The sequence below is a fragment of the Heliangelus exortis genome, chromosome 9, assembly GCF_036169615.1.
Source record: "Heliangelus exortis chromosome 9, bHelExo1.hap1, whole genome shotgun sequence".
Lineage (NCBI taxonomy): Eukaryota > Metazoa > Chordata > Aves > Apodiformes > Trochilidae > Heliangelus > Heliangelus exortis.
The window spans coordinates 16,837,022-16,864,411 of NC_092430.1; the positions used below are offsets into that span (position 1 = coordinate 16,837,022).

General features: G+C 52.0%; 2 protein-coding genes and 1 long non-coding RNA gene across 3 annotated transcripts in view; 2 read left to right on the forward strand and 1 right to left on the reverse strand.

The window, feature by feature from the left end:
- The first annotated feature begins 336 nt into the window (after positions 1–336).
- PTMA (prothymosin alpha) lies at positions 337–9,461 on the forward strand. Its single transcript, XM_071752431.1, is given in 6 exon segments — positions 337–480; positions 483–560; positions 4,739–4,810; positions 5,496–5,589; positions 8,062–8,135; positions 8,533–9,461. Coding segments are annotated over 6 exon segments (495 nt in total). The 5' UTR covers positions 337–351; the 3' UTR covers positions 8,581–9,461.
- A 6,299-nt stretch (positions 9,462–15,760) lies between these two features.
- LOC139799903 (uncharacterized) lies at positions 15,761–26,329 on the forward strand. The gene is made up of 3 exons (XR_011727509.1): positions 15,761–16,897; positions 24,567–24,630; positions 25,576–26,329. It is a non-coding gene; the product is annotated as an uncharacterized lncRNA (long non-coding RNA).
- The window catches only part of PDE6D (phosphodiesterase 6D), a 32,703-nt gene continuing 24,237 nt past the window's right edge, over positions 18,925–27,390 (reverse strand). The window contains exons 2-5 of the mRNA XM_071752434.1: positions 26,323–26,411; positions 22,879–23,004; positions 21,923–22,028; positions 18,925–19,567 (exon numbers count right to left, since the gene is read on the reverse strand). Coding sequence (XP_071608535.1) covers positions 19,486–19,567; positions 21,923–22,028; positions 22,879–23,004; positions 26,323–26,411 — 403 coding nt within the window. The 3' untranslated portion in view covers positions 18,925–19,485. The remainder of the gene's footprint in view (positions 19,568–21,922; positions 22,029–22,878; positions 23,005–26,322; positions 26,412–27,390) is intronic.

Genomic DNA, 27,390 nt, shown 5'->3' on the forward strand with positions numbered 1-27,390 from the left:
CGCGCACACCTCCCACCCCTCCGCAGGCATGCGGGCGGGCTGGATGGCTGCGGACAGTGTCGGGGAGGGGGGGTACGAGGGGTGACAAGGCTCCCGCCCGCCCGCCCGCCGCCTCACGGGGCGTGGCGGAGGCGGCGTGGGCGGGGTTCAGACCTAAGGGAGGGGAAGGAAAAAGGGGAGAGGGGGAGGGCGGAGCTCCACCGCCCACCGCCCCGCGCCTCGCCCACGCTGAGACCGGGCCCGAACTCATCACCGCAGTGTCGGCGGCGCCGGCTTCTGCCGCTTTAAGCGGCCGTGCCCATTGTTTGCGCCGCAGCCAATAGGAGCCGGCGGCGGCGGCGCGGGCGGCCAATGGGCGCGGCGCGGGGCAGCGCGCGCGCCGCCCCCGGCTCTATAAGAGGGCCGGTGGCGCCGCGTGAGTCCCCACTGGCTCGCGCAAAGCCATCTTGGCATTGTTCTGCCCGCGCCGCCGCCCGCGCCGCCACAGCCCCGCCACAGCCCCGCACGCCCCCGCCATGTCCGACACGGCCGTGGACACCAGCGCCGAGATCTCCGCCAAGGTGAGCCGCCGCCCCGCGCTTCAATCGCCGTCCGTCGGGTTTTTTTCCCTGCTGTAATTTCCCCCTCCCAAGTGATTTTTTTTTTTTTCGGTTTTCTTTTATCTTTTTCTCTCTTTAAAATTCCCCTTCCCTCTTCGCCTTCCCGCTTCTTTTCCCTCTACCCCCGTTAGAAGTTGGCGGTGGGGCTTGGTGCGGGGCCGCCACCTCCACGCTCACCGCGCGGAGCAGCCTGCTCCCGTTTCTTTGTCTACAGCGTGGGAGAAACGTGCTCGCCGCTCTCGCCGGTACTGTGAGCCCCGCCGGGCTCCGCGGTTTTTCTCTCTCATGCTTCTCCGGGAACGGTGGCGACGGTGGTCCTGGGGCCGTCCCGCCGCGGAGGGGCTCGGGCAGCGTGGGGGAGGGTGGGACTACGGTTGCGCCTCGGCACCCGTCTGCGGCGGGGGGATGGCGGCGGCGGGCAGCGCTCGCCTCATTCAGTTCGCTGCGGGAGCTTGACAGACCCGTCAAACTTGGGTCCCGTTCGGTGCCGTCCCCAGGGCTAGGGGAGGGGGAAGGGGGGGCGCTCCGGAGCATGCACCGAAGGGTTGGGGTGGGGGGGGGGCAGTGACTCGTGGAGTTGGTCCCGAAAAGCGAGGAGGGGTGGTTAGTATTTGGGACCTGTACCCTGTTGATGGGGTGGGTGGGGAGTCGCTGTGTAGGTGTTAAACCGGAGGGAGCGGGGAGGAATAGTTGCTAATTCGGAGTTGCCTTCACGGGGAGGGTTTCGGAGGGGGAGGGGAGCGTATTTGCTGTGTCGGAGGTACCCTGGATGGGGGGGGGGAGGTGTTGCTATTTTGCAGTCGCCCCCTGAGGTGCGAGATGGATGGGGCTGGAGTATGGGGCTGTGCCGGAACTGCCCCCGGAGGGGGCGGGAGGAGGGCAATTACTATTTTCGGAGCTGCCCCGGTGTGCTGGGGGCTTTGGGCCGAGCTCCCCGCAGCGGGATAACTTAGTGAGTCGGTGCCGGGAGGTGATGAGGAGCGGTTAAGGAGCGCGGGTACCGGCTGGAAATGGCTCTCCCGGGAGTCCCCGCTGCGGTTCCCGGCACCCGCCTTTGTCTGCGAGCCGCGGTGGAGCGTCCCCCGGGGGCGCCGGGCGCCCGGGCGGGCTGCGCTCCCCGCCGGGCCGTGGGCGGCGATTCGCCCCGTCGAGTCCGGGGCCGCAGCCGTGTCCTCCCGCCGCTGCCGGGAAAGTTGCGGGGGCACTCGACCTCTGCCGGAGATGGGGTCGTCGTGCCCGGGGGCCTCCTCACCCTGTGCCCCGACCCGCAGCGGGTCTTGGGCGCTCCCGGCGGAAGCGGGTAATGAGGGGGGGGAAAAAAAAAAAAAAAAAAAGATGGGGAGGAGGGTTTGCATAAATCAACCAACAAAACGCCTTTTCTGGCAGATCTCGATTTCACTTCTGTTTCCCGCTCCCGCAGCCGTGCTTTCCCCCATCCCCCTCCCTCGTTCTGCCTCCGTTCCGGGGCCGTGGCTCGGTCCCCGCAGCCTCCTAGAGCCGGGAAGCTGCTAGGCGGGTCGATCCCCATCCCTTCCCGGAGGAACGGGGCCAAGTTTGCCGTTAACCTTCCCCTGCCCTTTACCGCGTGGGGGAAGGGGCCCTCATCCGCGAATTGGCCTTCAGGAGGTGGTGAGGACGCGAGGGTCTGTGCTGCGGGGCTTGCGAAGGCGCGTAGGGCGGCAAGGTGACCCGCTCCTTTCCCCCCCCCACCTCTCCGCCTGGACCTGGTGGCGGGGAAGCGCGGAGGCACCGGGCCGTTCGTTCTCGTCCCGGGAGGCGGAGAGGAGCGGGAGGTGGGGGGTGGGGTGTCCCGCCCCGCCCGGGCGGTGGCTCCGCGCCGAGCACCGCCCCCGGCCGCCGCCGCGGTGCCGCGGGGCGCCCACCACGTGCGGCCCTACCCGCGCCGCCCCTTGGGAACTGGAGTCCACCGCTCCGCGCCGCCTTCCAGCCATTACCCGCCGGGAACTACATTTCCCGGCAGTCCGCGGGGCGCCGGACCGGCGCGCTGGCGGGTGGCCAATGAGAGGGGCGCGGAGAGTGGCGCGCGGTTTGAACGGCGGGCGGGCGCGTGGCGGCGCGGGGGGGCCCCCTGCCGGCGGGAGGCGGCGGCTGCTGCTTTGCCATCACGGGGGAGAACAGACGCGGCTCCTCGCCAAGGAGGTGGGCAGCGAGGTCCCGGCCCTCTCCACCGGGATCCCGCTCTTTGCTGTGGGATGGCCCCTCCGGGCTCTGTGGCTTCACAGGCTGCATGCCCTGGGAGTAGAGGAGGGAAGGTAGAGCTTCCCGGGGCAGTCGGCATATGACTAAACACCATCGCTATTTTATGGACAAACAGCTTCACCACACCTATAATTAGAGGCTGTCAAAGCTCTGGAGCTACTTGGAGGCTGCTGTGCACGTCTGTTTACCTTGAAAAGGGAGGCACTGGTCCTGGCTGCAGCCCTGCTGCAGTCACAAGGTGCGTGACCTGGTGTCCTGACAGCCCCTACACTTGAGAGCATCTTCAGTAGTGTGGGAAAGGTCAAGGCTGGAGGTTTGTCCAGCTAAAAAATCCCCAAGAGCCAGTGTTGCTTACAATTTGTGAAGGGCTCTTTCAGAAGGGGCACAGTGAGATGTGGAAATTCTGACGGCTTGATTTGCACTGTGTTTAACTTCGGAAATGCTTTGTCGCCCTCATGCCTGTGTGCCTGATGCGAGGCAGCGGCTGTAGAACGCAGCAACGCGGTGATGCACAGGAGGCTAAATGGTTGTGATCAGCTTCCAGGGAACAGGGAGGCACCCTGGGATTCATAGGGGAGCAGTGAAGGGTGGAGGGGGCATGTAGTTTTGTTTCACCCCAGACTTCTGGGATGCTGGTTCAGTGAGATTTGATCAACAGGTGAAGTCGCCCTAAACCTGTTTAAGTCTTTCCTCGGTGCACCAGCACCCCAGGTGCCTCCTGTTAACAGCATCTGAGTGGCTTAAATAGCCTGCCTTAAACCCCTGCCCAGTCTGCCAGCAGCCTGCAGAGTAGCAGAAACCCTCCCGAAACAGCCACTGTCACCCTCGCAAGGCCAGGACTGTGCTTCTACTCAGCAGCGTTCCCAGGAGGAAGCGACAGTGGCTCAGTGAAAGTGCCCGCTGGCTGCGCCGAGGCCGCAAAGGGCAGGCAGGGAGGGGGGGCAGAGCTCTGTTCACTGCTGCAGCGAAGCCGGGAGCTGCCAGCAACTTTAAAACACCTCGTGGTCGCTGCTGAAGCCGGCTGTGCGGCTGCTGGCCCTGGGGAAGGGCCTCTCTGCTTTCCTTGGCTGGGGTAATGCTTCTTGTGCTGAAGGATCTCGCTCCAGCTGATGGAGGAACAGAAGGGGAGGAGGATGCAAGCAGAGATGCCAGTGTTAAATCCAAGTGTTCTTTATGTGGGAACATAAAGTTGGATCCTCTCAGCCTGTTTGCCGAGCGACTTGGCATGACATTTTGACAGTGATCAATAGCAAAAACATACAAGCTCCCGCTCTCCTCGTTCCTCTCGCGTTGGAGATTTGAACTGAACTAGCCAGGCACAGCTCTTGGAATGGTGTAAAAATAGACTTCTTCCCCCACCCCATCCTGTTACACTTAAAGCTGCGAGCTGGATCCTGGAGCCTCTTCTGCTGTGAGAAAGACCAGGCGCATAATATTTGCCGTATGATTTTCCCCAGGCGTGGCAGAGACCACAGTCTCTGCTAATGAGTCCCTGGGATTTGTTCCTGCTGTGAAGGTGCTGAGCAGCCCTGGGGCGGCAGAGACCGTGGGTTGGACAGGGCTGTCCTTCTCAGTGTCGTTGCAGGAGCTTGCGTGGACTGTGCTAAGATGGGCAATCAGCCAGCCCTGCTGCTGCTGAGCATATGCAGGCGGCCAGCTCTGTGTGTTGGGGAGCTCAGAGGTGAAACAGAGCAGTCTCTTTTATAGATAGCTGCTCTCTGGCAAGGCTGACTTGGATTGAGATTCACCCCCACACTCTCCTGTTCCCAAGGAGGAGCTAGAATGTGGTGACCAAATTGCAGAGCAAAAGGAGAAACAAGCTCCCGCTCTCTCTGTGTTTTTTCACACCTAATCTGCAGCTTCTGTGACATAGACACCTGGAATTTGGGGTGACTTACTTGATTTTCTGCTCCTTCCAGGATCTAAAAGAAAAGAAGGAAGTTGTTGAAGAAACAGAAAATGGCAGAGATGCACCAGCCAACGGCAATGCTGTGAGTACAGCTACACTGCAGTGAGAGTCAGCTCTGATGCAATCACCTTTATTTTCTTTCCTCTCCCCCTTTTGCTGTGAGATTGTCCCCAGGCCTGCCTGACAAGGGACCCCTCCAAATGGCAGCACTGTGCTGTGCAGAGCCTTTGGGGCTTCAGGATCAACAGTTACTTCTGAGCCTGTGGGTAGCTTGTGTGTGTATGTAGAAGGGAAGGGATAGGCTTGGATTTCTGCCCTGAAAGATGTGTGAGGTCATGCCCAGTGCCACCTCCTTCCTAGGCACTAGAAAAGGGGAAAAAAATACAAAAAACAAGCCCTAGATTTATATTGTAACAACTGAGCGGGAGGGAATGCATTGTATACAAGTAAACCTGTAGGTTTTGTATTTTTAACATGGTGGGGAAAATTCACTGTGTTGCCTTTGAGTGTGTCACAAGAGCCTTTGTAGTCTTTGTCTTGGCCTCAAAGTTGGAGCCCGAAGTTACTTTAAACTTGGTCCTTGGTTCCTGGGCTGCCTGCTCATGTGGAGGCAGGCAGGAAGCAGGATGTGTGTCTGGGGCTCATGTGGGTTGGTAAAGAAGGGGACAGGCAGGAAAGAAGGGGACATGCACTTCTGCTGAACATATCTTCCTCCTTCTGCCTTTCCTACTGCATTTTTTTAAGTGATGTTTTGTCTTGCCAAGGAGAACGAGGAGAATGGGGAGCAGGAGGCCGATAACGAAGTAGACGAAGAAGAAGAGGAAGGTGGTGAGGAAGAGGATGAGGAGGAAGAGGGTGATGGTAACTTTCTTTGTTTACCCCCACCCCCCAGTCATCCCACAGATGCTCCTCCTGGGGCAGCAGACTCCTGGGAAGCGGAGGGGAGCCGGGAGCAGCATCTCCCCCTTGTGGCTGCAGCCGGGTGGCTCTCACTAGCCAGGCTCAGTCCTTCCTTACTTGCCCAGGCCACCAGCACTGGGAGTGAAGTCAGCCTTGAATCCCTTCCAGCAGGTTGACAGCAGATTCCTTCCTCCCTCCCCTCCCTCCTCTGGCCAGACAGCACTGTACTGCGGTGCTGAATAAGCGCATTACCCTTCCGTGCAAGTAGTAAAACTTGCCCTTGACTCCAGCATGGCAATGGCTGCCACAAGTGCTGGCTGGTGGGATGGGGGCAGCCCTGGGATAGCCATGCATTGGCACAGGGATCAGTCACCATCATTGCTTGTGGAGCAACATGCTCAGAGGCTGATGTTGTCCCATCTCCCAACCCTTTTCTGGGTAGGATACAGTGTGGTAGCAGGCAGCTCTTAATTTCTGTTAGCAGGAGTGGACAGGCTTGATTTGAACCTTCCTGGTCTGCAGTGTCCCGTGTCTCCCTTGCCTCCCCTGCTTCTTGACCTGACCCAGCTTGGAAGTGGGTTTTGGCAGCAGCAACCAGAAATCCAGCAGTGACTTCAAAAAATCACTTCGCACAATCCCCACTATTATTTTTTTCCCCAAGATCTGCTTGGATGAATAATATTGTTTATCACTTGTTAAGGCTGGGAGAAAATCATTCTTGTTATGCTGAAATGAACTCTGTGCCTTTGATTAGCTGTTAGTAGGTTAATCCCCTGTGAATTTTCAGTTTACATGCTGACCTACTAACCTGTTGGTGATTTTTGGGAGATGGGGACAGGGCTGGAAATGTAATGACCGCTAGGCCAGTGCCTGTTCAGTCTGTCAGGGAAAGCTGCCTCTGGTGGGGTAGTTCTCAGCATCCTGTTGTGCCCTTTGAGTAGGAACTATCTCAAGTTGGGAACTGTGGTCCTTTTTCTACTTGGGATTTTAATCCTTGGGCATGAGCGCAATGCTGCCATGTGCTGTCAAAAGCTCAGCTGCTTCCAGCCCTGCTTTGGGATGAAAGAGAGGGGAATGCTCGCCTCTTCCCCCTCCCCTTGGGCAGGAGGAGATGCGAGTGCTGGTGTGTGTGTAGTGCAAGTGTTGCTTGGATACTGCTGTGACAAGCTGGGGGAGCTTCAGTCCCACAGTGCCAGCCCTGATCCCCCAGCTCGCCCAGCACAGGCATGATTTGGCACTCGGAGCTTGGAGGTGTGAATGCCTTGCTGGCCCTTGGGTGATACCTGCCTAAAAGCTGCACCTGAGCAGCTGAATGCTGCAGGAGAGCAATTTAAAGGCAGTGTGTGCAGCTTGCATCAGCTTTTTTTCCCAACACTTGCAGCTAAAGTTCCTCCTAGAGTTTGACAGCAAAGGGGAGTGTGAGGGTATATTTTTCTCACCCTTCTTTCCGTCCCATCTCATTATTTGCTTTGCTTAAAGCAGCTCAAAGAACTAAAAATGCTCCAAATCAGCTTGGCACCATCACCTGACCTGCCGGCCTGGTGTGTGTGGTGGCTGCCAGGGTGTTGATCCATCACTGGAAGCTAATCTTGGCCCTTCCTGCCACATGGGCCACGCCATTGCCGGGCACACGCCGGGCGGAGGAGAGGGGAAGGAGGATGGGCTGACCTTAATCCCCCCTGACTGTCTATATGTGTGGCTCGTGGCAGTGGTTTAAAGCCAGCTTACTAGCCTTAACCCTCAAGAGTTTTAGTGGGGTCTCTTGTTACACAAGAGACTCGTTTCGGCAGCTGAGTGCTCGTTCCTCTTATGGGGCTTTACCCAGACTCCCCAAAACTGGCCAAAGGCATTGGACTTGGTCGTTCTGATCCACTGGCCTATTTGAGCTCAAAGTGGGTCAAAGCCCAGAGCTCTGCTCATCCTCCTGACTGTAAGATAAGTTGGTAGCGTTTGTTTTGCCGTTCTGATAATTAGAAAGTGTTCTGACTCAGAACTAATGCGTTCTGGCTCTCTTAACTCATTAAAGATGGACTAATAGCTGTGAAGGGAAGCAGAAATAATCTGGAGCGCTTAGGCTGAGCAGCCACTAGAAAGTTTTTCCTCTCCCTTTCCCCCCCCCTTTTTTTTTTTGATGTGATTTTGACTTGTGGCAGGTGCTGCTTTTGCCATCCTGTTGCCTGCTCTACAGGCATGGTGGGAGACAGGCTTGTTGCTGCCAGTTCTTATTTCCTGTTAGGGTGGGTCAGGTCAGCTGGAGAATGCCCCAAAAGCCCCAGGTCTTCAGGGACCTGCTGACTGAGTAGGGGCCATGCCACCTGTGGAGACAGGACATTGCAATGTGAGGCTGAGACAGGAATAAAACCCAAGGGAAGGGAGGTACATGGTGTTGTAACTCTCGGAGAGGGTCTCATGTTCCTCCCCTTCTCCGTGCAGGTGAGGAAGAGGATGGTGATGAAGATGACGAAGCTGAGGGAGCCACAGGCAAACGAGCAGCTGAGGACGATGAGGTAGGAAGAGCATCCAGCCCCTGGGAAACACCTGTGTCTCCACAGAGGGTTTGGGGGGCAGCATCAGTGGGGCTGGAGAGGCCAGGTTGGGCTCGGGGTGGAACATCCTCCCTGTGTCTCCAGGGACCTGGCACAGTTCTGTTTATATGCTGGCCTGGTTAGCAGGGCTGCACAGAGCCACTGGCCCTGGGGTGGGGAGCCTGCAGTGCTAGGTCAGGGTGCTCAGGGCTCCTGTTAAGAGGATTTTGCACTGAGGGGAAACACTTAATGTTCTGTTGTTGTCCCTGAAGTGTGAGAGGGACCCAGACCTTTCTTTTGCCTTGGTGTGGCTCTCGCCACCCCCTCAGGCAAGCCCCACTCCTCATCACCTCTCCTGATGGCTTTGCTTTCTCCTCAGGATGACGACGTCGATCCCAAGAAGCAGAAAACCGATGAAGATGACTAGGCAGCAAATTATTATTATTTTTTTTTTAAATAAGGAGGAAAACAAACCAACAAAAAAGGCCAGCGCGTCCTCTTCGCCCTTGGGACACCCCCCTTTCCCTCCCATTGCAGCCCCCTCCCACCCACCCCCAACACACACACGTCTCCTTCCTCCCCCCTCCGCCGTGGTCATCCTCACCAAGTAGAGTGAACCCCGTCCCCGGCCCCCCCGGCGCGGCGCTGCCACTCAACCAACATACGAAACGATTCGCCCGTAAGCGGGGAGAGAAACTGCCCCCTCCCTTCTCACACAGGCCCCCTCCCCCCCCCCCCCAGCCCTGAGCACCAAAACTTCAAGGCCCTGCTTTCTTTCTTAAAAGTACTTTAAAGGAGAATTTGTTTGTATTTTTTATTTACATTTTATATTTTTGTACATATTGTTAGGAGGTCCGCCATTTTTAAGTGATCTCGGATTGACCAAAAGGGGGGCTTTGAAGTGTATATCTCTCTTGTTACCTATCTCTGACTTTACTTGTGGTGTGACCAGGCCCAAACCATTATCTCAAAGGAGAATAAAACAAAACCTTGTAAAAAAAAAATTAAAAAAAAAAAAAGACAAATGCAAAAAAAAAAAAATTTACAATCTTATTCTGAGCATTCCAGTAACTTTTTTTGTGTATGTACTTTAGCTGTACCATAGATTGTGGTTTGTATGAGGTGGCAAGGCCAAAGATAAAAAAGGTTTTCTTTTTTTTTGTTTTCTTTTTTTTTTTTTTTTTCTGTCTATGAAGTTGCTGTTTATTTTTATTTTTTTTCTTTTTTTTTTGGCCTGTTTGATGTATGTGTGAAACAATGTTGTCCAACAATAAACCGGAATTTTATTTTGCTGAGTTGTCCTAACAAGGCTGCCTCCCAACTGCTGCTTTTTGGTTTTGTTTTCATTTGTTTCAGTTTTGTATTTATTTTTCCCTTCTGTTCTTTCTTTGCTTTGGACTTGGGGCTGGGAAGAGATTGTGGTAGAAGGGTGCAAGGTGTTGGGAGGGGGCTGGGGCTGGGTCTGGGGGTTGTCATCCCAGCTGGTGTCTGCAGCACATGGCATTGCCACCCCCTGCTGATGTCAGCATTTTGCAGCTGTACTTGCTGGAGAGCTGCAGCTGTGCCCCAAGCATGGCCTCTGCATGGTCCTGCATGCCCTGCCTGCTCCTGGGGAGTGGTAGGGACAGGAAAATTGGGAAGCCTTCAGAGATCCAGACTAAAAGCTGGTGTGAGGGCATGGGGTGCTTGGAATTCCTACTGTCCCTTTCCTCTAGAAGCATGGGAGACTATTTGACTGGTGCAATAAGGGTGAGTAACTGTGCTAGAAATCTGGTATCCAGGTGGGTGACCTGAGGGTGCCGAGTTCATGCAAAGACCTGTTCCTTCGGCTGTGTGAGGCAGCATGGGTCTGGGAGTGGGGTAGTTGGGTTCTGGAGGACCTGGTGGTCAGTAGAGGTTGAATGCAGCCAGAATTAGTCATGCAGGGATGTTCGTTCCAGCCACCCAGCAACTTCTGGGGATTCAAGTAAGCAGAGGTGTGGTGGGACCCTGCAAGACAGGCTGGGGTTTATTCCAGCCAAGCCAAAACCTCTGTAACACCCTAGACTTATGCTGCTTTGCTCCTAACCACTCTTTTGCTAATTTTTCCTCCTCTAGGGCGTTGGAGGTCAGCATGGCTCAGCCAGGTGTGTGAAGATCATTTGCAGGAATCAGCCTTGCATCTGTGCCTCCCAAACCCTCACCCACTCTGGCTTTGGCAAGTCCCCTGTTCCCCAGGGATCTGGGCTGTGCCGGAGCCTTGCCAGATGGTCTCGTTTCTTCTCTCACTGCAAGCCTGGCAGTTAGTGTTGAGATGCTGGGGGATGATGTTTATTCTTTGAAAAATGAGGAATCACCGTATAATCAGTGCACTGGATGCAAGGGTCACAGCTGATCCCCAGGAAGAGCCAGGTCACTATTTACACGGGTGGCAAGTAAGCTTGAAATCTGGCCCCTTGTCCTCAACTAATCATGGTGCTAGCTGATAGCTTATCATATTTCTGCCTCAATGGATAGGCTGTCACCAGCCCTTCCTCTCACCTGCCTGGATGCTGGGATGCTCCTGGCAGGGCTGGAGGCCAGTGGTAGATTTGATCAGTGGCTCCTCTGATGTCCCAGATGGGATGTGACAACCAAGCAGTGGAAAATCATGCTGCTGGATGTCACCCAGTGCTGTACTGCTGGTTGGTGCTCTGTGGTGCCATTCCCTTGTTCCCTCCACCCTGGCTGCTCTGCACGTGGCTTGTGCACCACGACAGTCTCCAGCGATGTGTGATTCATGCTGGTGCTTGCAGGTTTGTGAGGTAAATAGTTCAAGTAGGTTTCTGCGGTTGAAGAGCTGGTGAGAGCAGACTCTGTGTCACCCAGACATGGGGACCTGCACACACAGCTGTGCAAGGACCCCAGGGCCTGACTTTGTACCCACAGGGGGGAGATTTTGGGGTAGCAGTCACTGCTGTCCCCCATTGTGGAGCAGGACCTGTCCTATGGCTTACAGTCCCCCAGAAATCGGGGGGTCAAGGGATGGGAATGTTGGGAAAACCTGTAGGCTGCTCCCAGGGGGGCTGATGGGCAACAGGCAGAAAATGCAGCAGGCAGGGGTGAGGAGAGGGCAGGCTTGGGGATCCCCAAGACCCACAGGCTGCCATGAGCCCCTGTCCCTCACCGCCAGCTGCACAGGGCAGCCATGGTGCTCCTGCTCCCCATGGAACTGAGCTGCAGCCACAATTGGGTCTCGAGGGGTCTGTCAGCCCCCACCACCCCGTGCCCTGTGGATGTGCTCCCTTGTCCTCAGTGCAGAGAGGGCCCTGGGCACAGGGTGGGGCAGGGACAGACTGGTTCTTGCACTGGGGGCTGAGACCCCTTACAGCTCAGTCCATAGACCACAGTGGAGACCCCCCTCTCCAGCCCCCTGGCTCCAGCCAACCCCCACGCACCAGCACAGTCCACCAGCCAATCCCACGCTGCCACCTAACCCTCCTGTCCCTCCCCGCCTCCCTCCCGCCCTCCTGCTGTCTCCACCAACCACAATCGAGCACCATCCAGGCCCAGCCAATCCTGACCTGCCATCTGGTGCTTTCCCTCTCCCCCCCAGCCAACCACGTGCTGCCACCTGTCCCCGCTGCTGTCGGGTGGCAGCTCACCAATCACAGGGTGAGGGAGACTGCTCTGAGCCAATCCAGAGCCGCCGCCTGTCAGCCAGCCCAGCCATGCAGGGCAGCCACACCCCAGCAAGGGGTATAAAGGCTGTCAGTGCCCTGCTGCTGCTGCTGCTGCTGTGGGGTTGTCTTGAGGAACTGGGGTTTGTTGAAAGTGACTTCTGCCTCTGAGGTCCTGGAGAGCTTGAAGGTGGCTCTTTGTTTCCTTTTGGTGCCCTTGGGGTCTTTTGGGTGAATCCAGAATGCTCAGGTTGTGTCCTGGGATGGTCCCCAGGAGCAGCCGGTCTTCTACAGCAGGAGAGCATTTGTAGGAGTTGTGCCAGCTGAAGGCATCTCTGAGGATGTCTAAAAAATGGTCTCTCTGGTGAGACAGCATTGTGACAGTGGCTGCCTGCTGGGACCTCTGGAGTCCCACCTGCTGCTGGTGCACAGAAGATGATCTCCACCACCACTTGGTGACCAGCCTCCATGGAGGGTTGATGCCATGGGACTGGAGGTGAAGAGCATGTGGCCATTGGGTGCTATGGTGCTGGGTCCCTCACCCAAGCTTCGTGGGCTGTTTATTCAGCTGCAAGCTATGGAGCAGAAACACTGCATGTGCTGCCTCTTGCCTGCAGATTGTGACCCATGTGTCATGGGCAAGTTGATTCCTGGTTGGATTGCTGATTGTTCCAGTCCTGGAGGCCATAGAGGTGAAAGTCTGAAGCTGTTCTGAGGTGCACTAGCTGGCTGCTGGACACTGAAAATATCCCAGGTAGCCTCCAAATGTGGTTAGTGGGAGAGCTGCAGAGGGACTTGTACAAGCCTGGACGGACTTAGGCTGTGCCAGTGTGCACAAATGGCCACTTGGACCAAGGGCAGCCCTTCCTGAGGACTCTGCTATGGCTGAGCTTCATCTGGCATAACTGTGTGCTGCCTGCAGCTAAACAACTGGGTGAACTGAGAGCAACTTCCATGTGGCTGGCCTGAAATCCAATGCATTGGGGGAACTACCAAAGGTCTCATCCAGAGGGGCTGACCCCTAGCCCTGCAGGCAACTGGACTGGGTATGGACCAGCAGACCTATCTCCAGTCCTGACCTGCCCATAATAGGATTGGAACTGTTTTGTCAGATCAATCCTGTCCTGGACCAGATGTAGTTTTTAATCAGCCTCATTCAAAACTTTTCTTGTGTCTTGACCTTCATGAAATTTGGAGCACCTTGAGGACTTGGTGGAGAACCTGCCTGTGGGTAACACAGGAATTACTGTGTCCAAACTAGACACATACAGGGGCTGCTGGTGCGGTTTGTGTCTGAGCAAGTAATTGGCATCTACTTAAGAGTCTGACGAGTTAAACTGCATTCAAGGCACAGCTCCTCAGGATCACAGGCACAGAAGGGCGTTGCTTTCGAAAATAAGACAGAAAGAGATGTTCCTCTGGCAGAGCAATTGCTATCCTGCTTGGAGTGTGAGGTGTCCTGGGGGAGCAGATCCCTTGTGAGTAGGGTGGGGAAGCCTGGGGTGCTTGGCTGCCCTTGGCCCATCCCATGGAGTGAAGATGTCCCCCCTAGGTGGTAGAGATGTTCTTGTGCTTGCCCCAAGAACCGTCTGGTACAGGTAGGAAAGCCCAGCCCACACTGAAGAGCAAATGTAGGAGATCTGGTTCCCATCTTGTCCCTGGCTGCCACACGCCCTACAGCCTGTCCCCTTTGGTGAGCTGGGGCAGCTCTGATCATGCACCAGGATTTGGCATTTGCAGGGAGCTGGCAGTCTCCAGTCCAGCAGAGGTCCTCAAGATCTGAAATCCATCTGGATTCTTATATCTGCTGCCAGCTTTCTTTGGGGCCACCACCCTTCTTCCCTGTTTCAGGGTGGCAGCCTTGCAGAGAGACAGGCTGGGGTGCTTATGGCTCTTGCACAGGCACTGGGAATCTTCCACCGTCTCGAGCTCATGGCTGCTCTCTCCCATCCAGCCAACCCGATCCTCTCCATAGCGTGGGAGAACAGGAGGAAAGGTTCTGTGGAACCCTCAACTTTGTATGCCCCAAGGAGGGCCATGGCTGCTGTTTATGGCTGGCTGGGAACCCTCAGAGAGAGTGGTGGGGGCTGGCCAGGGGTGGTGGGTCTTGAAGGTCCCCCCTGTAGTGACACACTAAGTGTGACCCAATAAGAGCCCTGGGAGGGAGCAGTGAGCACCATGCTTTGGAGCAGATGAAGACCTGGAGAGGCTCTTGGATCCCTTTACCAAGAATGCAGTGAGCATGGGACAGCTTTCATGACTTGGGGCAGGGGGGGTGCAAGAAGTGATGTAGCTTGTGCACCACACTGGAGACTTCGAAGCTCAGCTGTTGCATGATCCATGGGCAATGCTGAGGACAAACTTGGGGACATCCCACAAAGCAGGCTGGGTCCCAGTGAGGGCTTGGGGGCTGTGTTTGGCTGTGGGGAGCCCCACCAGGCTGTCAGCCGTGGCCTTGGGCTCTCGGGGCTTCACCTGAATCTTCCAGCTTGGCAAAGGTAGGACTGAAAGAAGGATGAAGGCAGCTGTAGGGTGACTGGGAGGTACTGGGTCTCCTCACTTAGTGGCCGGAGCAGCCAGCAGGCTCCAGGCTGGCACGGGGTCCGCACATTCAGCCCAGCACAAGGGCTGCTCCTCTCCTGTGGCAGAGCTGGAGGCACGTCCTATCCTGGGTGGCTCACCCGCCTACCTGCTGTAGGGCTGGCCGAAGCAAGCTGATCCGTGGTGGCTCTCCAGGGTTCCTGGCCGACGCTGTCACCCAAACCGGTGTCCTCCTTCCCTTTCCACCGCCGGCTCGTTCCAGAGCGATCTCGCTGTATTGCAGCACCATCTAGTGCTGTGGGGTGGGAAGCCCAGCGCCTCCCCTGAGAGCTGTGGCAGCACCGCGGGGACAGGGCACGGCTGTCACCCTGAGAGGGAACCCAAACAGGCTGCTGGTGACGGGGGTGACTGGGCAGCCAGAGCTATTCCCCCCAGACACCCTCTCTCAGTGCAAGGGAGTTTCCTGCAAGGATCCTGTGCAGACATTCCCACTTCCTAAGCCAAATGTATCTGGCCTCAGCTGCTGGTTCTGCCACCTCCTCCCATGGAAATCTGACCTCTGCAACTCTTCTTTGAGCACTTTTCCTTCTCTATCAGCCAGACGACCCTGGGTCCTTAAGTCCCTTGCCATCAAGGTCTTCACATTGCTCCTGTGGCTTCCTTCTGCATCCCTGGTGGTTTTTTGGTGTCCATCTTCCATAGCCAGCATGTGTCTTCCCAAAACTCTCCTTGGTTGTCCTCTTGCATACCCAGGGCAACACAAGCACTTTTCAGCCCAGCTTTCTGGACACTGGGAGAGCTCTCCACAGCACCATCCTGCCATTCACTCCTCCCCTTACTCCATGTCCCCAGCTGGTCCACCCTCAGCTCATCATCCCTCCCGGGTGCCTGCCATGCTTACCAACCTGTCCTGGCCTGAGCTGCTGGGAGAGCAAGCAGGATTTTGGCATGGATAGGGTGATGCAGGTCAGGAAAGCCTCCATGGATATGGTTGTCACACATGCAGTGGGGTAAGATGGGTCCTGAGCCTCAACAGTTCCCATGGCATTGAGGGCTGGTGGCCAGGGGCTCTCTGGGACAGGAAAAGTTGGACACCTTGGACTCAGATGGGGTCCTCTGGGTCCTGCCTCTGTACTGGCTGTTCACCTGTCTTTTGGGGACAGATGGAGCCTGTACTTAAGTCACTTGGCAGCCCCAAAGTCCCTGTGCCCGAGCAGCTCAACACCTGGCTTGGGCTCTGCCCACATTATCCTGGTGACCCAGGAACAGGATCTCTGCCCCCAACAAAGGGGACAGAGGGACCCAAACTTTCCCATCCCTCCTGCCGCCTCTCCCAGTGCTGCCGGGAGAGGATGGAGCCGGGTAAGATGGGACGAGATGGTGCTGCCCCTGCTGCTGCCACCCCCTGCCACGTGCTGCCCTCTGCCACCCGCTGCCTGCACCAGCAGGAAGGTAAGAGTAGCAAAGCAAGCACCGAACCTAACGTGGCCCTGGGCTGTTTGTGCACCTTTTGTTCGCGGGTAACCTTCGTGAATCAGCCAATTAACCGCATTAGGACGGCTCTGCTCCCCGGCGTGAGCATTATTGGGCAGGGCAGATCTGGGGCAGCGCCAGCAGGAGCTCCAGACGGCTTCACCGGGTGGCCAAGCAGCTGAGAGCCGCTGTGGTGACCAGGGAAAGTGTCTGGGTGGCAGATGGGATGGTAACACCCCAGTGGGGTGATGGTGGGAGAACTTGATGTTTGCTGTGTGGTGGGGAGGAGCTGGCCCTGTTCCCCATTCACCCTCATCACATCATGCTGGCAAGAGCCAAGTACACCCAGGGTCCTGCTTCACAGCCGGTCCACTTGTATCCCATCAATGGGTGTTTTTCATTGCTTGAAGCCACTCTAGTCCAGGGAGCCTCTATGGTCCTCAAAACCACACAGAGAGCTCCTCTAAAGCCCAAAGTGTGTTGTGCATCACCCTCCTCCTGTGCCACCTCACTGCTTTTGCCCAGCGGTTGCAATGCCCCAGCTTGGAGGCATGCCAGGGGAAGCCATTGCTGAAGGCAGTAAGGATGAAGCTTGCTTTTTACAAGTTTGACCCCAAACCTCTCTGTGCCAGCTCCCCTGGCTGTGCATAGACCCAGCTCTTGCCTGCTTCTTCATCTCTCCTTCCTCCACTTCTTGATGTGCCTCTGGCCGAGTGTCTGGGCTCTGCAGGGCTGCCCTGCCCTTGCTGCCAGGTTTATTGCAGGCTACCAGGGCTGCTCACAGCCCCCCCGACATGTGGGTCGAACCCCATGAGGCAGCTGTCCGGCTGGCAAGGAGCAGCCTCCTGAGCACGTTCCTTGCCCCGAGGCTCTTGCAGAACAAATGTCCTCTGCTGGAAGGTATTCATGCCCACCATGGGAGCTGCTGAGGCCAAAACACCCCAGCTGTGAACAATGAACTGGGAAAGCAGCCGCTGTCGGCTGGAATTCACCCGCGGCTGCTGCTGAATCCAACCGGATCCCTGTCCTGAGCACCGCTTGTCCGGTCAAATGCCGACGGCTCCAGCAAGGGCTGGGAGGCAGCAGCTTCAGGTGAGCCAGGGATTTGCGAGCAGCTGGGATCTGGGGAGGGCCTTGGGTGGCGAGTGGCTCCTTGTCCAGCCTGGCTGGGTCCTACCTTCCCGAAAGCTGTCCCTCTTGCCACCATGGAGCCATCCCCTCATGCAGAGCCCTATGTGTGGGCCAGAGTGGGCGAAGTTTCCTTTTTCAGGTGGGATTTTTTTTTTTTTTTAAACAAATTGGGGAATTCTTGTGTTGTTCCCTGCTCCCACTTCTGTCACCCACCTGCCTTTGCACAGAGGGTGGCATGGTGGTGGCAGTGGTGACACTCACACTTTGGACCTTCTGCTTTGCTTTCACTTTTTTTTTCCCCTTTGCTGGGGCCTTTGCTGCCCAAGAACCAATGACTCTGTGCAAGGGAGCTGACTGCTGGGGCCCTAATGACAGGACATGATGAGGGCGGTGCCTTGGCAGTGTGTGTCTCCTGTCTTCTCCCAAGGCTCCCACATCCCCACCAGCCCCACGGGGAGGATGCCCACAGCTGCCTAGGCCAAGCACGGGCTCCTGCTACATGCATGGAGGGCCCTTCACGTGGATTTTGGGTGATGTCTGGTCAGACCACATTGTACCCCCTGCCCTGCTGGGACCTTTCAGCAGGCTGAATCTGTTCCCCTGCTGTCCCCCGGCCCCGGCGTTTGCTCTATCGGTTCTTTAAGAGAGGCTGAGCCCCTTACTGGGGATTGTTGGCGGGGGCTGGGGGGCACTGGGAGAGGTCGGTCCAGGGACAGGAGCTGGTGAGCTGCCAGCTATTTCCCACGGAGCCACTTGAGGGCGGCAGTAACCAGCCGCAGAGCTGCTGCCGAGGGGCCGGCCAGCTCCAACTGGGTGAACTGGGTTAACTGGGACAGCCCGGGCCAGCAGGGAGCTGGTGTGGAGAGAAGGGGCTCCGGAGCTCCCCCCGGACCGCCTCGGGTCCTCGTCCTTCCAGGACCCTTTCACAATGCAGCTCACCCTGTGGGAGCTGCAGCCACCTCTTGTGTGCATTTGCAGAGCACTGATCCTAGAACACAGAGGTACCTCTCAATACCCTCGACCTTTGTGTTTTTCCTTTGTGGATACCTTTTGTCCTTCCTCTTTGATGGAGATCCCACCATCACTGGTTGTTGTTTATGTGGAGTGCAGAAAGCAGTTTCAGGTGATGTCCTTGTGTAGAGGCTGGTCTAGGACAGGTCCTGCTGCTGAGAAGACTTTGCCCTGCAAGTGCAGACGGGTGAAATCCACCAGTGAGGTCTCATGAGAAAGCTGCTGCAATGGCTAATGCTCCTCTCATGGGGATTAATGGTCTGATTTATTAACCTAAAGGAAAACGTGTCCTTCCCACATACACCCACCTGGCTGAATTCAGGATCTGTACTGATGTGTTTCATCTCCCTATGACTCTCCCAAGAATCTCAAGCCCAGACACAGGGCAGGCTGACCAAGGTGCTGAGTGATCATAAAGCTGCCCATGATGTTTAAGAGCAGAAGCTGGAGATGGCCCCTTCCCAAGATACACACATGCTAGAGTGAATTAGAAACCACAAGGGAAAGGAGTAGCAGAAGGGCTCAAGTACCTGGTGTAGTAGAATTGCTGCCATGTGTCGTGGAAGCTGCACATACCTGGGAATTGTTGGTGTCAGCATCCACAGCTACAGCTGTGCCTCAGGGCACAGGACTGATGCTGGAGGGTTCAGGGGAACACAGGTTTTCCAGAGAGGTTTGAGCATCCCCAGGAGTTTAGAAAAGCTGAACAGCATGCAGTGCTGCTCAAGAAACCAGTGATGAGGCAAAGAGGACAAATTGCCTCAAGGTATTAACAGACAGAAATCAGGCCAAGGAGAAACCTTGACCAGAGCAGTCAGGAAACCTGTCCTACGTGATCAGCTGGAAGAAGAAATTTAACAAGGAGATGGGGCTGTGGCAGAAGCAGGGCTGTAGAAAGCCTTGTTCTGCTGCTGGCTTGAGTGATAGGAGTGTCTGCTGCGAGTCACTTTTATAACAGAATGGAAAATGCACAGAACTAATGTTTCTTCCCTTCTTTGGACGGTAGGAATGTTTTAATCGAGAAATGGTATTTTAATTACATTAGGTGATATCACAGTCTATTTTACAAGTTCAGGGTAAGAGAACACGTGGACCAGTTACACAGTAATCCAGTGAAAGGAAAAAAAAAAAACCTACAACATGAGAAAAATGAAAATCTTAACTTAATCGCCCCCCAAAATGAAACGCATTTAGAGTTTGGTGTGAGTGGAAATGGGAGATTATACCAGGATCCAAAGAAGTACAAAGGATGAGACTAATATAATTTACAGTATTGGTTCTGCGTGACCATCGTTTTCCCATGTTCAGAGACAGTATTTATTCCCCAGAGCATTGCTGAGCAGATGGTCCTGTCTCTAAGGGTTTGGTCTGGTCTTGTCAGAGGAGAAAGCAAAATAACTGATGGGCAAAGGTCACAACCCACGTTGAGCTGGTCCCCAGGGTCACTGCCTACAGGAGTGTCTTCCACGGGATAGTCAGGGGGTTCTGCACCAAGAACTGTATGGAGGAAAACTAAAACATCTTCAAAAAGCCCCATCTCAAACGTAGAAAAGTCTCACTCTGGAAGTGCTTACAAGAAGGTCGTCATCATAGAATTTGGTTTCTATAATAACGTTGCCACTGTAGAAGGAAAAAAAGAGGTATTACACGAGTGCATAAACAGTAGGAACCAACTGCTCCTCTCAATGCTCTTACAAGCCTGGGCTTGCATCTCACCCCCTGCAACATAAGCTTTGGTTTGGAGCCATGTACAGTGAGCCTTGTGTCCTGATCCAGGAGCCATCAAGGCTGAAGGATCTGACCACTACATTCCCACATGGAAAAGCCCAGCCCTCCCTCACCACCCCCTTTCTGGGCTCAGGACCATGCAGGACACACAACAAACCTGCTCACTTCTATTGCTAAATATAATCTACCAGTCCCAGCACTTTCAAAAGCCTCTCTCTCTCACAGTGAATTATGAAAATGGATGGGAATCCTTTTTTTAAATCCTCCATCTCTGTCTTTTAGTGCTGAGCAAGTGAATCTGACCAACTTAACATGTTATTTCCCTTGAGAAGTGCTTAAAAGCAAACACGAAAGCAGATTTCATACAAACTGTAGTGGAAACGTAGATTTGGGTGTGACAAAAGCTCTGACAATTTAAGATGCTGACTTCGAGATTTTGGTAGACAAAGGTAAAAACTTTGGGGTCACTACAACACCTGGACACCTGAGCAAAGTGATCTGACCATGACTAAATAACCTGGCTCTTTACAATCAAAGCAGCAGTTCCATCTCCACTGTGGCTCTTGGTATCTGTAACACTGGCAAAGCTAAACCTGGCAAGAGAGTAAGGGTTTTGTTGTGGCATGGACAATGCTCGAGCTCAAATGTCAGGGAAGGTTCTCAGTTAAGCTGGGAATCCTTTGTGCAGAGTGCCTTGGTTTGCACCAAATACCACATCTTCATTCTCTCCTGCTATGGAAACACCAAGGCAAACATGCTGTCTTTGGAAACAGCAGAATGTGAGGGGCTTTCCAAGTCTTGGCAGTTGAAAGATGCTGATTTCTTTGAGCTACGAAACCCCTTTGGATTTCTGTAGGCTGGTGATTCTACTGAAAAGCTTCAAGAATTACTTTAGGACACCTCCATGAATAGGAAAGAGATCTAGGACTCCACGGAAAGAACAGGACACTGGGAAATACTCAAGGTCACTTGAGAACTGAAGTCTCACAATTTGCAGTCCTGAAAATGCCTTGATTTCCCAAGGTGGTCAAAACCAACTTGTCAGATGTCTGTCTTTACTCTGATTCCCAAATTGGCTCCTCCTGTTCTGGCTGAAAGCCACAAGCTCTGGGAGCTGAGGACATCTGTAGCAATGATGAGGTTCTGGGCAAATTATGCCAGGGAGCACTATTTGAACACTGATGCTTTCTTGTGAGCCCACGTTCTCTTTGATATGTGCTGTGAATAGGAATGAGTGATGATAGTTCCTACCCCTGAGCCTTCTCTATGCAACTGGCTTTTCTCCAGACAGGGAACAAGAGGGAAAACACTGGAGATGAAGGTCTTCCAAAGGACACAGTGACCTTGCGGTGAGACTGGCTGCTCCCTGTCTGCCTCTTGTTGGCAGGAAGATTCCTGTACCCTTCTGTCTGCTGGCAATGTGCTCCTCATGTGCTTGCCAGCACCCATCTAACACTGCAGGGAGGGCAGCTTCTGTCAGTGATTACAGCTTCCCAGAGGCCTCTCTCAGAGACTTTTCAGTCATCCCACCACACCTCCTGCCTTGCTGTCCACACTCAGAGCAGTGCCTAGCATGCTTTATTCTGACACAAGTCCAAGGGATTGCTGAACTACTCAGAAGTCAACGTGCAAACAAAGAGTGGTCAGGAGAAGAGTCTTCCGAGGAAGATGTGTGGATCCTATTACGGGTGATTGTAAAATGAGTGTTTCCCTACCTGGTGTGGTTATTTTGTTCCCAGATACAACTCCATCCAGAGTTTATAATCCAGTGTAAAAGACACAAAGCTTGGCAAAGCAGTACAGTGATGAAACACACACTAGAGCAGCTCCTATGGGTGATATATTGCATAAAAAACAACCATCTTGGACAAGAATCATCAATCAATAGTTGGGTTTGAAAATGGCCCAAACGTGTCTTTTTTTTTTTTCCTGGTTGTAAGATGTATTAAATTGAAAAGCATTTAAAAATCCTTCCACAGCTCACCTTTCAGAAAAATTAAGGAACTCTAATAAAGGAGTTCCACTTTCCCCAAACTTTCATTGCTGTATTAATGCAAATTGGACCTGAGGGAAAGAAGGTAATAAGGTTGGCTTAGCCCCTTTTATCTCTCAACAATTAACTGTAGTGGGGGTGATTCAGAGTTGGTAGCAGCTCCCTCTCTTCATTCCCACCATGGCCCCCAAGGAAATGCCAGACACTGCTTTTTCTTTGCCTGCTCTCAGATGCTGTAAGCCCAAGGCACTCACGTTAAAACATTAGCTGGCATCATCTGTGATTCAGGTGCTGCTTCTATCAAGGACTGCCAAGTGTTTGTGGAGTTAGGAATCACAAAACCGAATTCAAAGAACCATTCTGCAAAGTAAAAAGAAGATCCAGAGGCATTTGAAAGAAGATAAAATCCACAAATGGTCCTTCTGCTTTTCACCTGACAGGCTGGGGAACTCCCTAAACTGTCCTGCTGTGCTGCCAACATTTTACATTTAAATTACTTTGTACAACTTGAACTGAACTGAACCCTGCCCTTCTCTTAAGGCAGATACTCCCTTTCTAAAATAACTGATGGTAATGATAAAGTCACACCACTTCCTTAGCATTCTGTGGAAATTCCATCACACCTAATTGGGAACAGGGAAACCGCACTCCCCCTCTTGCAGACATCTCCGGATCCAGTTGAGACTGAGTGTACAACTGGTTGCCCAAAAGAGAAGGAGCTCAATGTTTTATCTGCCCCTCCCCCACCCCAGATTAAGAGGAATACTGGAGTAAGGGAGCTCAGATGTGCAGCTCTGGAGTCACACGGGTAATACTTGGTGGCACTCCTGCAACATAAGTACACCAGAGGCTCCTTCAGGCTGGCCTCCAGTCTGGCAGTGCCCAGCACTGGGTGCTTCTGAGGAAAGATGCATGATTCCCCACCACAGGTCACTAAAATAACCTGTATCTTGCCTCAGGCAGCCTATGGTGGATTTATGCCCTGAAGCATGATTACCCAGATTTTTTTCTTACATAACAAAGTGTTAATACACTTATCAAATGCTATCCCTAATACTGTGGCCCATTAGTCCTGACAATATGAGTGCTCCAGTGCTACTCTGAAAAATTAAAATCATCACATTCAACTCATTTTAGTTTCTCTAATCCCTGATGCACTGGGGATCACTCCCTGTGCTGCAGCAGGACTGTACACAAAGCAGATGCATACCTTCTAGACACTGCCCTTTGAAATAAACTTTCTGTTCCAGTCGGAATTTTTCCATTTGTTCAGCTGAGGAAAAGTTTAACTCCCGGGACACTGCTTTGCATTTTAGGATTTTTTTAGGAACTCGAGCTGTAAAACAGAGAAAGAAGCATTATTTGGACACAATAAAACAATACCCAGCTGCTTCAGGTGCTACTACAATACACTTTGATTAGTGCCAGTACAAAATGACAGCAGCAGGAGAAATGCAAATACAAGGGACTTTGTTTTGACATTTTCAATAGTGAAATCCAAGATGCAAACACCTTATGTACCTTGCCCAGAGCTAGGAATGAACAGTGTTCTTCTGGCAGAACAAGGGATGGAACACTGATACCTCAGACTCCTGTTTTTTCACTGTTTGTCACTAAACCCCATCATCCTTCAAGCTGATGTATGAGTTACAACTTAAGTTTTTACTTTAGGAAGGATGCTGAAGACCACAAACAGCCAAAGGGCTATGTAGTAGACCACGTGTGTTCGGCCCCATTTCTCCTTCCCTTACAGACTGTGCATCCCCGGCAAACCACAAAGGGCTATTTCCCAGCCCAGGGGCACCATTTACCCACCTCACATAGCTCTAGGGAGTCATCCTCTAAAAGTAGGCAAAATGTCTGCTCCTCAAACATTGAAACCCACACAGGAAGTCAAGTCAGTACTAAACTTGAGATTAATTTGGCAATCCAAGGCCTGGTCTCTTGCACTGACCAAGACACCAACAGCAAGTGGCAAACTGTACCTGGTAGATTCATAAGACTCCTTAGAGGTGGAGAAGTAACTGAAGGGACAGTTGGGAGCATAGATTAATATGCTGAAAGGTCCTAATCAGGAGAATATGGGTGGGGGACAGGGACAAGGGGAGGAGTCAATATACAAAAAATCTCCCAAGCCTGTCATACTTCAGTGAAGTGATTGTATTAATCCTTCCCACATATCAGAATTTGTTTCATACAAATTTATTAGAAATAATGAGGGGAGGGCATACATCTGGCATGTGTTTTATGAACCAGAAGTGGAAAGTGTATCAAAACATCTATGAGCAGCCAGCAGGCTGTTGTTTAATAAGGGGAAGATTACAAAACCCCAGCCAAATTCATCTAATGTAGAACAGTTTAATGGAGCAGGACCTTGATATGAAACCAATCTAGAGAGCTGGAGGGTTAGGGAATGCAAGCTACCATCCTATCCCAGGGAGAAGTTCACAGCCCATGGTTTGTTAAAAAAGAACAAAAGGTAACAAAGAAAGTTAAAACTAAAGGAAGAGATTTAAATGTAAAAGTTCTCTAATTATTTTTAGTCTTTTTTTTATCAGCTAGAAATTTGCATGGCACCACCCTTTACTGTCCCCACAAATACAGACTCCAGCCTGTTGTGAATAAACAGCCCTTTGCCGTTCAATGTGAAATGCCTTGTTAAACCTATTCTGCAATTTAATACATTTCTTTCATCCCCAAGACAGACTGCTGAGTTTGCTGGCTTGCTCTAAGGTTGTAAAATTACAAACTAAAAGGTTACTTTTAATAAAAATAGGACTGAATAATCTTTAAACCTCTGATCAAAGATATTTTTATTTATATCATCAAGCAGAAAATTTTAATTGAAATAACTTATTTTAATCTCATTTCACTTTTTTTTTGTCTTTTTTCATTCAGAAGGTAGAAGAGGAAGAAGTTGGATTCTCATCAGATAGGCCCATTAAAAAAAGCTGAAATGTGGGTAAGCACAAACTTAACCCTAAATCTTGTATTTCTCTTTGCTAACCTGATATACCTGGACGTTTATTTAAAGAATCTTATAGCTAATACACAGTTAGTCAGATACTTAATTCTGACTGGACTAGAAAGTGATGAACGACACATTTCTTGTTTATTAAGCACGTAATTTTTTCGCCCAACTTTGTTTAATTAGAAACTGAAAGTAAGTTAAAATATCTGTATCATCACATTTTCACATAGTTTAATAAAACTACTTTAAATATTTGTGACATTAAGAAAAAAAGCTGCCTTAGCCCAACAAACTTTATGTTTCAAACTACACCTTTTCTTAGACAATGAAAGGATTATTTGTATTTCCTGAATGAAAGCTGGCTGTGGTGATGGGGAACAACCCTGCAGATTCTACAATCCTCAGCAGCTTACTTCAAGCTTTGCTTATATATTTATTGGAAGAAAACAAACTTTATGGATTTGCATGTCCCAGACTGCCTCTGTTTTAAATGTGCTGTCACTGAACTGAGCTGAGTACATGGATAAGGCTGTGCTGTCCAAAGCTGATTTAGATGGTTAACTCCAGTTTCAGGTGCTCAGGTAGTGATTCTCAACACTTTCTGCAGTTTAATGTTAAGACTCAACAGCAATCAAATGCCATATTTATATCCTTCTTAGCCTATTTATTGAGAACAATCTATTCATCTCACCCTCCCTTTTCTTGCCAAGCCATACAAGAATGGCTTTTTCTCCTATCTTCTCCTAAGAAAGACCATTCTCTCATCTGTACTCTTTTCAGTGGCTTCTTCTAATAGCTCTTCTCTGCACCTGTTCCAGTCTGCAGCCATCCATCTTCTATATGGATGATTGAACTACACACAAGTTAAGGTCTTAACAATTCCTTGTATAGTGGACATTAATCTCATGCCAGACCATGCTTTAATTAATTCCCCAGGCTCCTCTAATGGAGGTGAGGGTTTCTGTTTTATATGTGAGGAGAATCCATGACACAGTGAGGTGATATGATTTGCCAAAGTGAGAAAGATGGCAGGAGGGAAATGGGGCAGCACAACAAACCCTCAGAAGACACAGGTCCAGCTTTCCCCTGTGCCCCAAAGCACAGCTTTCTGTAGCTGCAGTGAACCAAGGCAGTGGAATAGTCTGGTGAGACAGTGAAAAGGATTCAAGGACTAGCCATGTATCCAAGGAGAAGCTGTTGCAGCACAAAATCTGGGAAGACTGGGAAAACTTCTGGCTGATTTTCTTCTGCTTCCTGAAGTCTGATTGCTCATTTCTCCCAGGCCTCCTGGTAGCTGCTGTGGACATGCCATTTATTACAGTCATATCAAGAAGGCAGAGCCTCAATAACCTGCAAACTTTTGAAAGTTGTATTTCAGTGCTTTCCTACAGATGTATTTGAAAGTGTTGGCATGCTTTTCCTTAGTGTAGGTATCTTGCATGATATATACCCAGCTATGCTCCCTGCTTAGCATTGTTTAACTTTTCCCTTTTGCCAGCCACTGATCCACTCACACTCTTCCCCACATGTCCTCAGTTTATGGTGATGGAAGACTCTGAAGGTGTGAAGTCACAGACAGAACATCTCTCCCTCAGATTCAGAGCAGGAGTATGCTCACAGCTCTGGTGACCCAGACGTATTGCACCACCCAGCCCCAAAAGGCACAGTAAGGCCACACAGTACCTTCATGCTCCACTCCAGGTACAGACAGATCTTCTGTTCCTTGCCAGAGGATTTTCCCTGTTTCTGCATCCCGAAGATTCATCCAGTTTCTGATTGGGAAGCAATTAAGGAAAACAAACTTATCTACATCTCTAAGTGCTGTGCTAAGCTCTGAAAAAATCTACTACAGCTGAGTTTCATTCATGCTTTTTGATTCTGAGGAGGCCAAGGAAAGGAGATGCTTTTTTCCAGAAAATAAATGGAACCAACCCTTGACCGGAACAAATACAACAAGAGTTGCACAGTCACAGCTTTATTTTTCACTTTAGATCAAAGCTTGTTAACCTCATTTATCCTTTTCCATTGCTTCTAAAGGATAAAGGCAATGTCACTGTGCTGCAGAGAAGCAAGAACATTACTGACAATAACATAATTCTACACAAACAATTGCTGTTCTCCAACACTTGAAAAATGCTAGAGAACAAAGTGTTTCTTATGTAATATTAGAAAAACACCTGATCAAGCTTGTTTTTCTAATTTACCAAATATTAACATCAAGGACTGTTCTATTGCCATTGACCTGGTAACTGCCACTCATGGGAATTCTTCAGCTGCTGAGCACTAAGCAATAAGAGACCTTTGCTTTTCACTCAGCAAGTGAGACTGTTCTGGCTTTCACAAAGCCCATATCAGGGAATTAGATTAAAGTTATAGGCAAGTAGGAAATGCTCACATTTTCAAAGGGACAATTAATAATGACCTTAAGCACGGCTTTGGAAAATCTCCCCTATAACTTAACTCAGACATCAGCACATCAAAACGAGGAGCCTGCACACTTGCCTGATGCCATTCTGAACAGGGACAGAGTGCCAGTGAGCCCAAGGCCCTGCAGCAGCCTCCTGCTCCACAGCTCATCAGAGCAGCTCTGAGGAGTCACCAGCCTACAGGAAAGAAGCCTGAATAGAACAGGATCTCTGTGATAAAGCTACACAAACCAAAGCCTTTCCAGGTCTTTCCTTTTGCTAGCTTAGGGCACCCTTTGTACTCAGCAGTTCCTAGACAAGATACTGGAAAATACCTGGGAAAAGC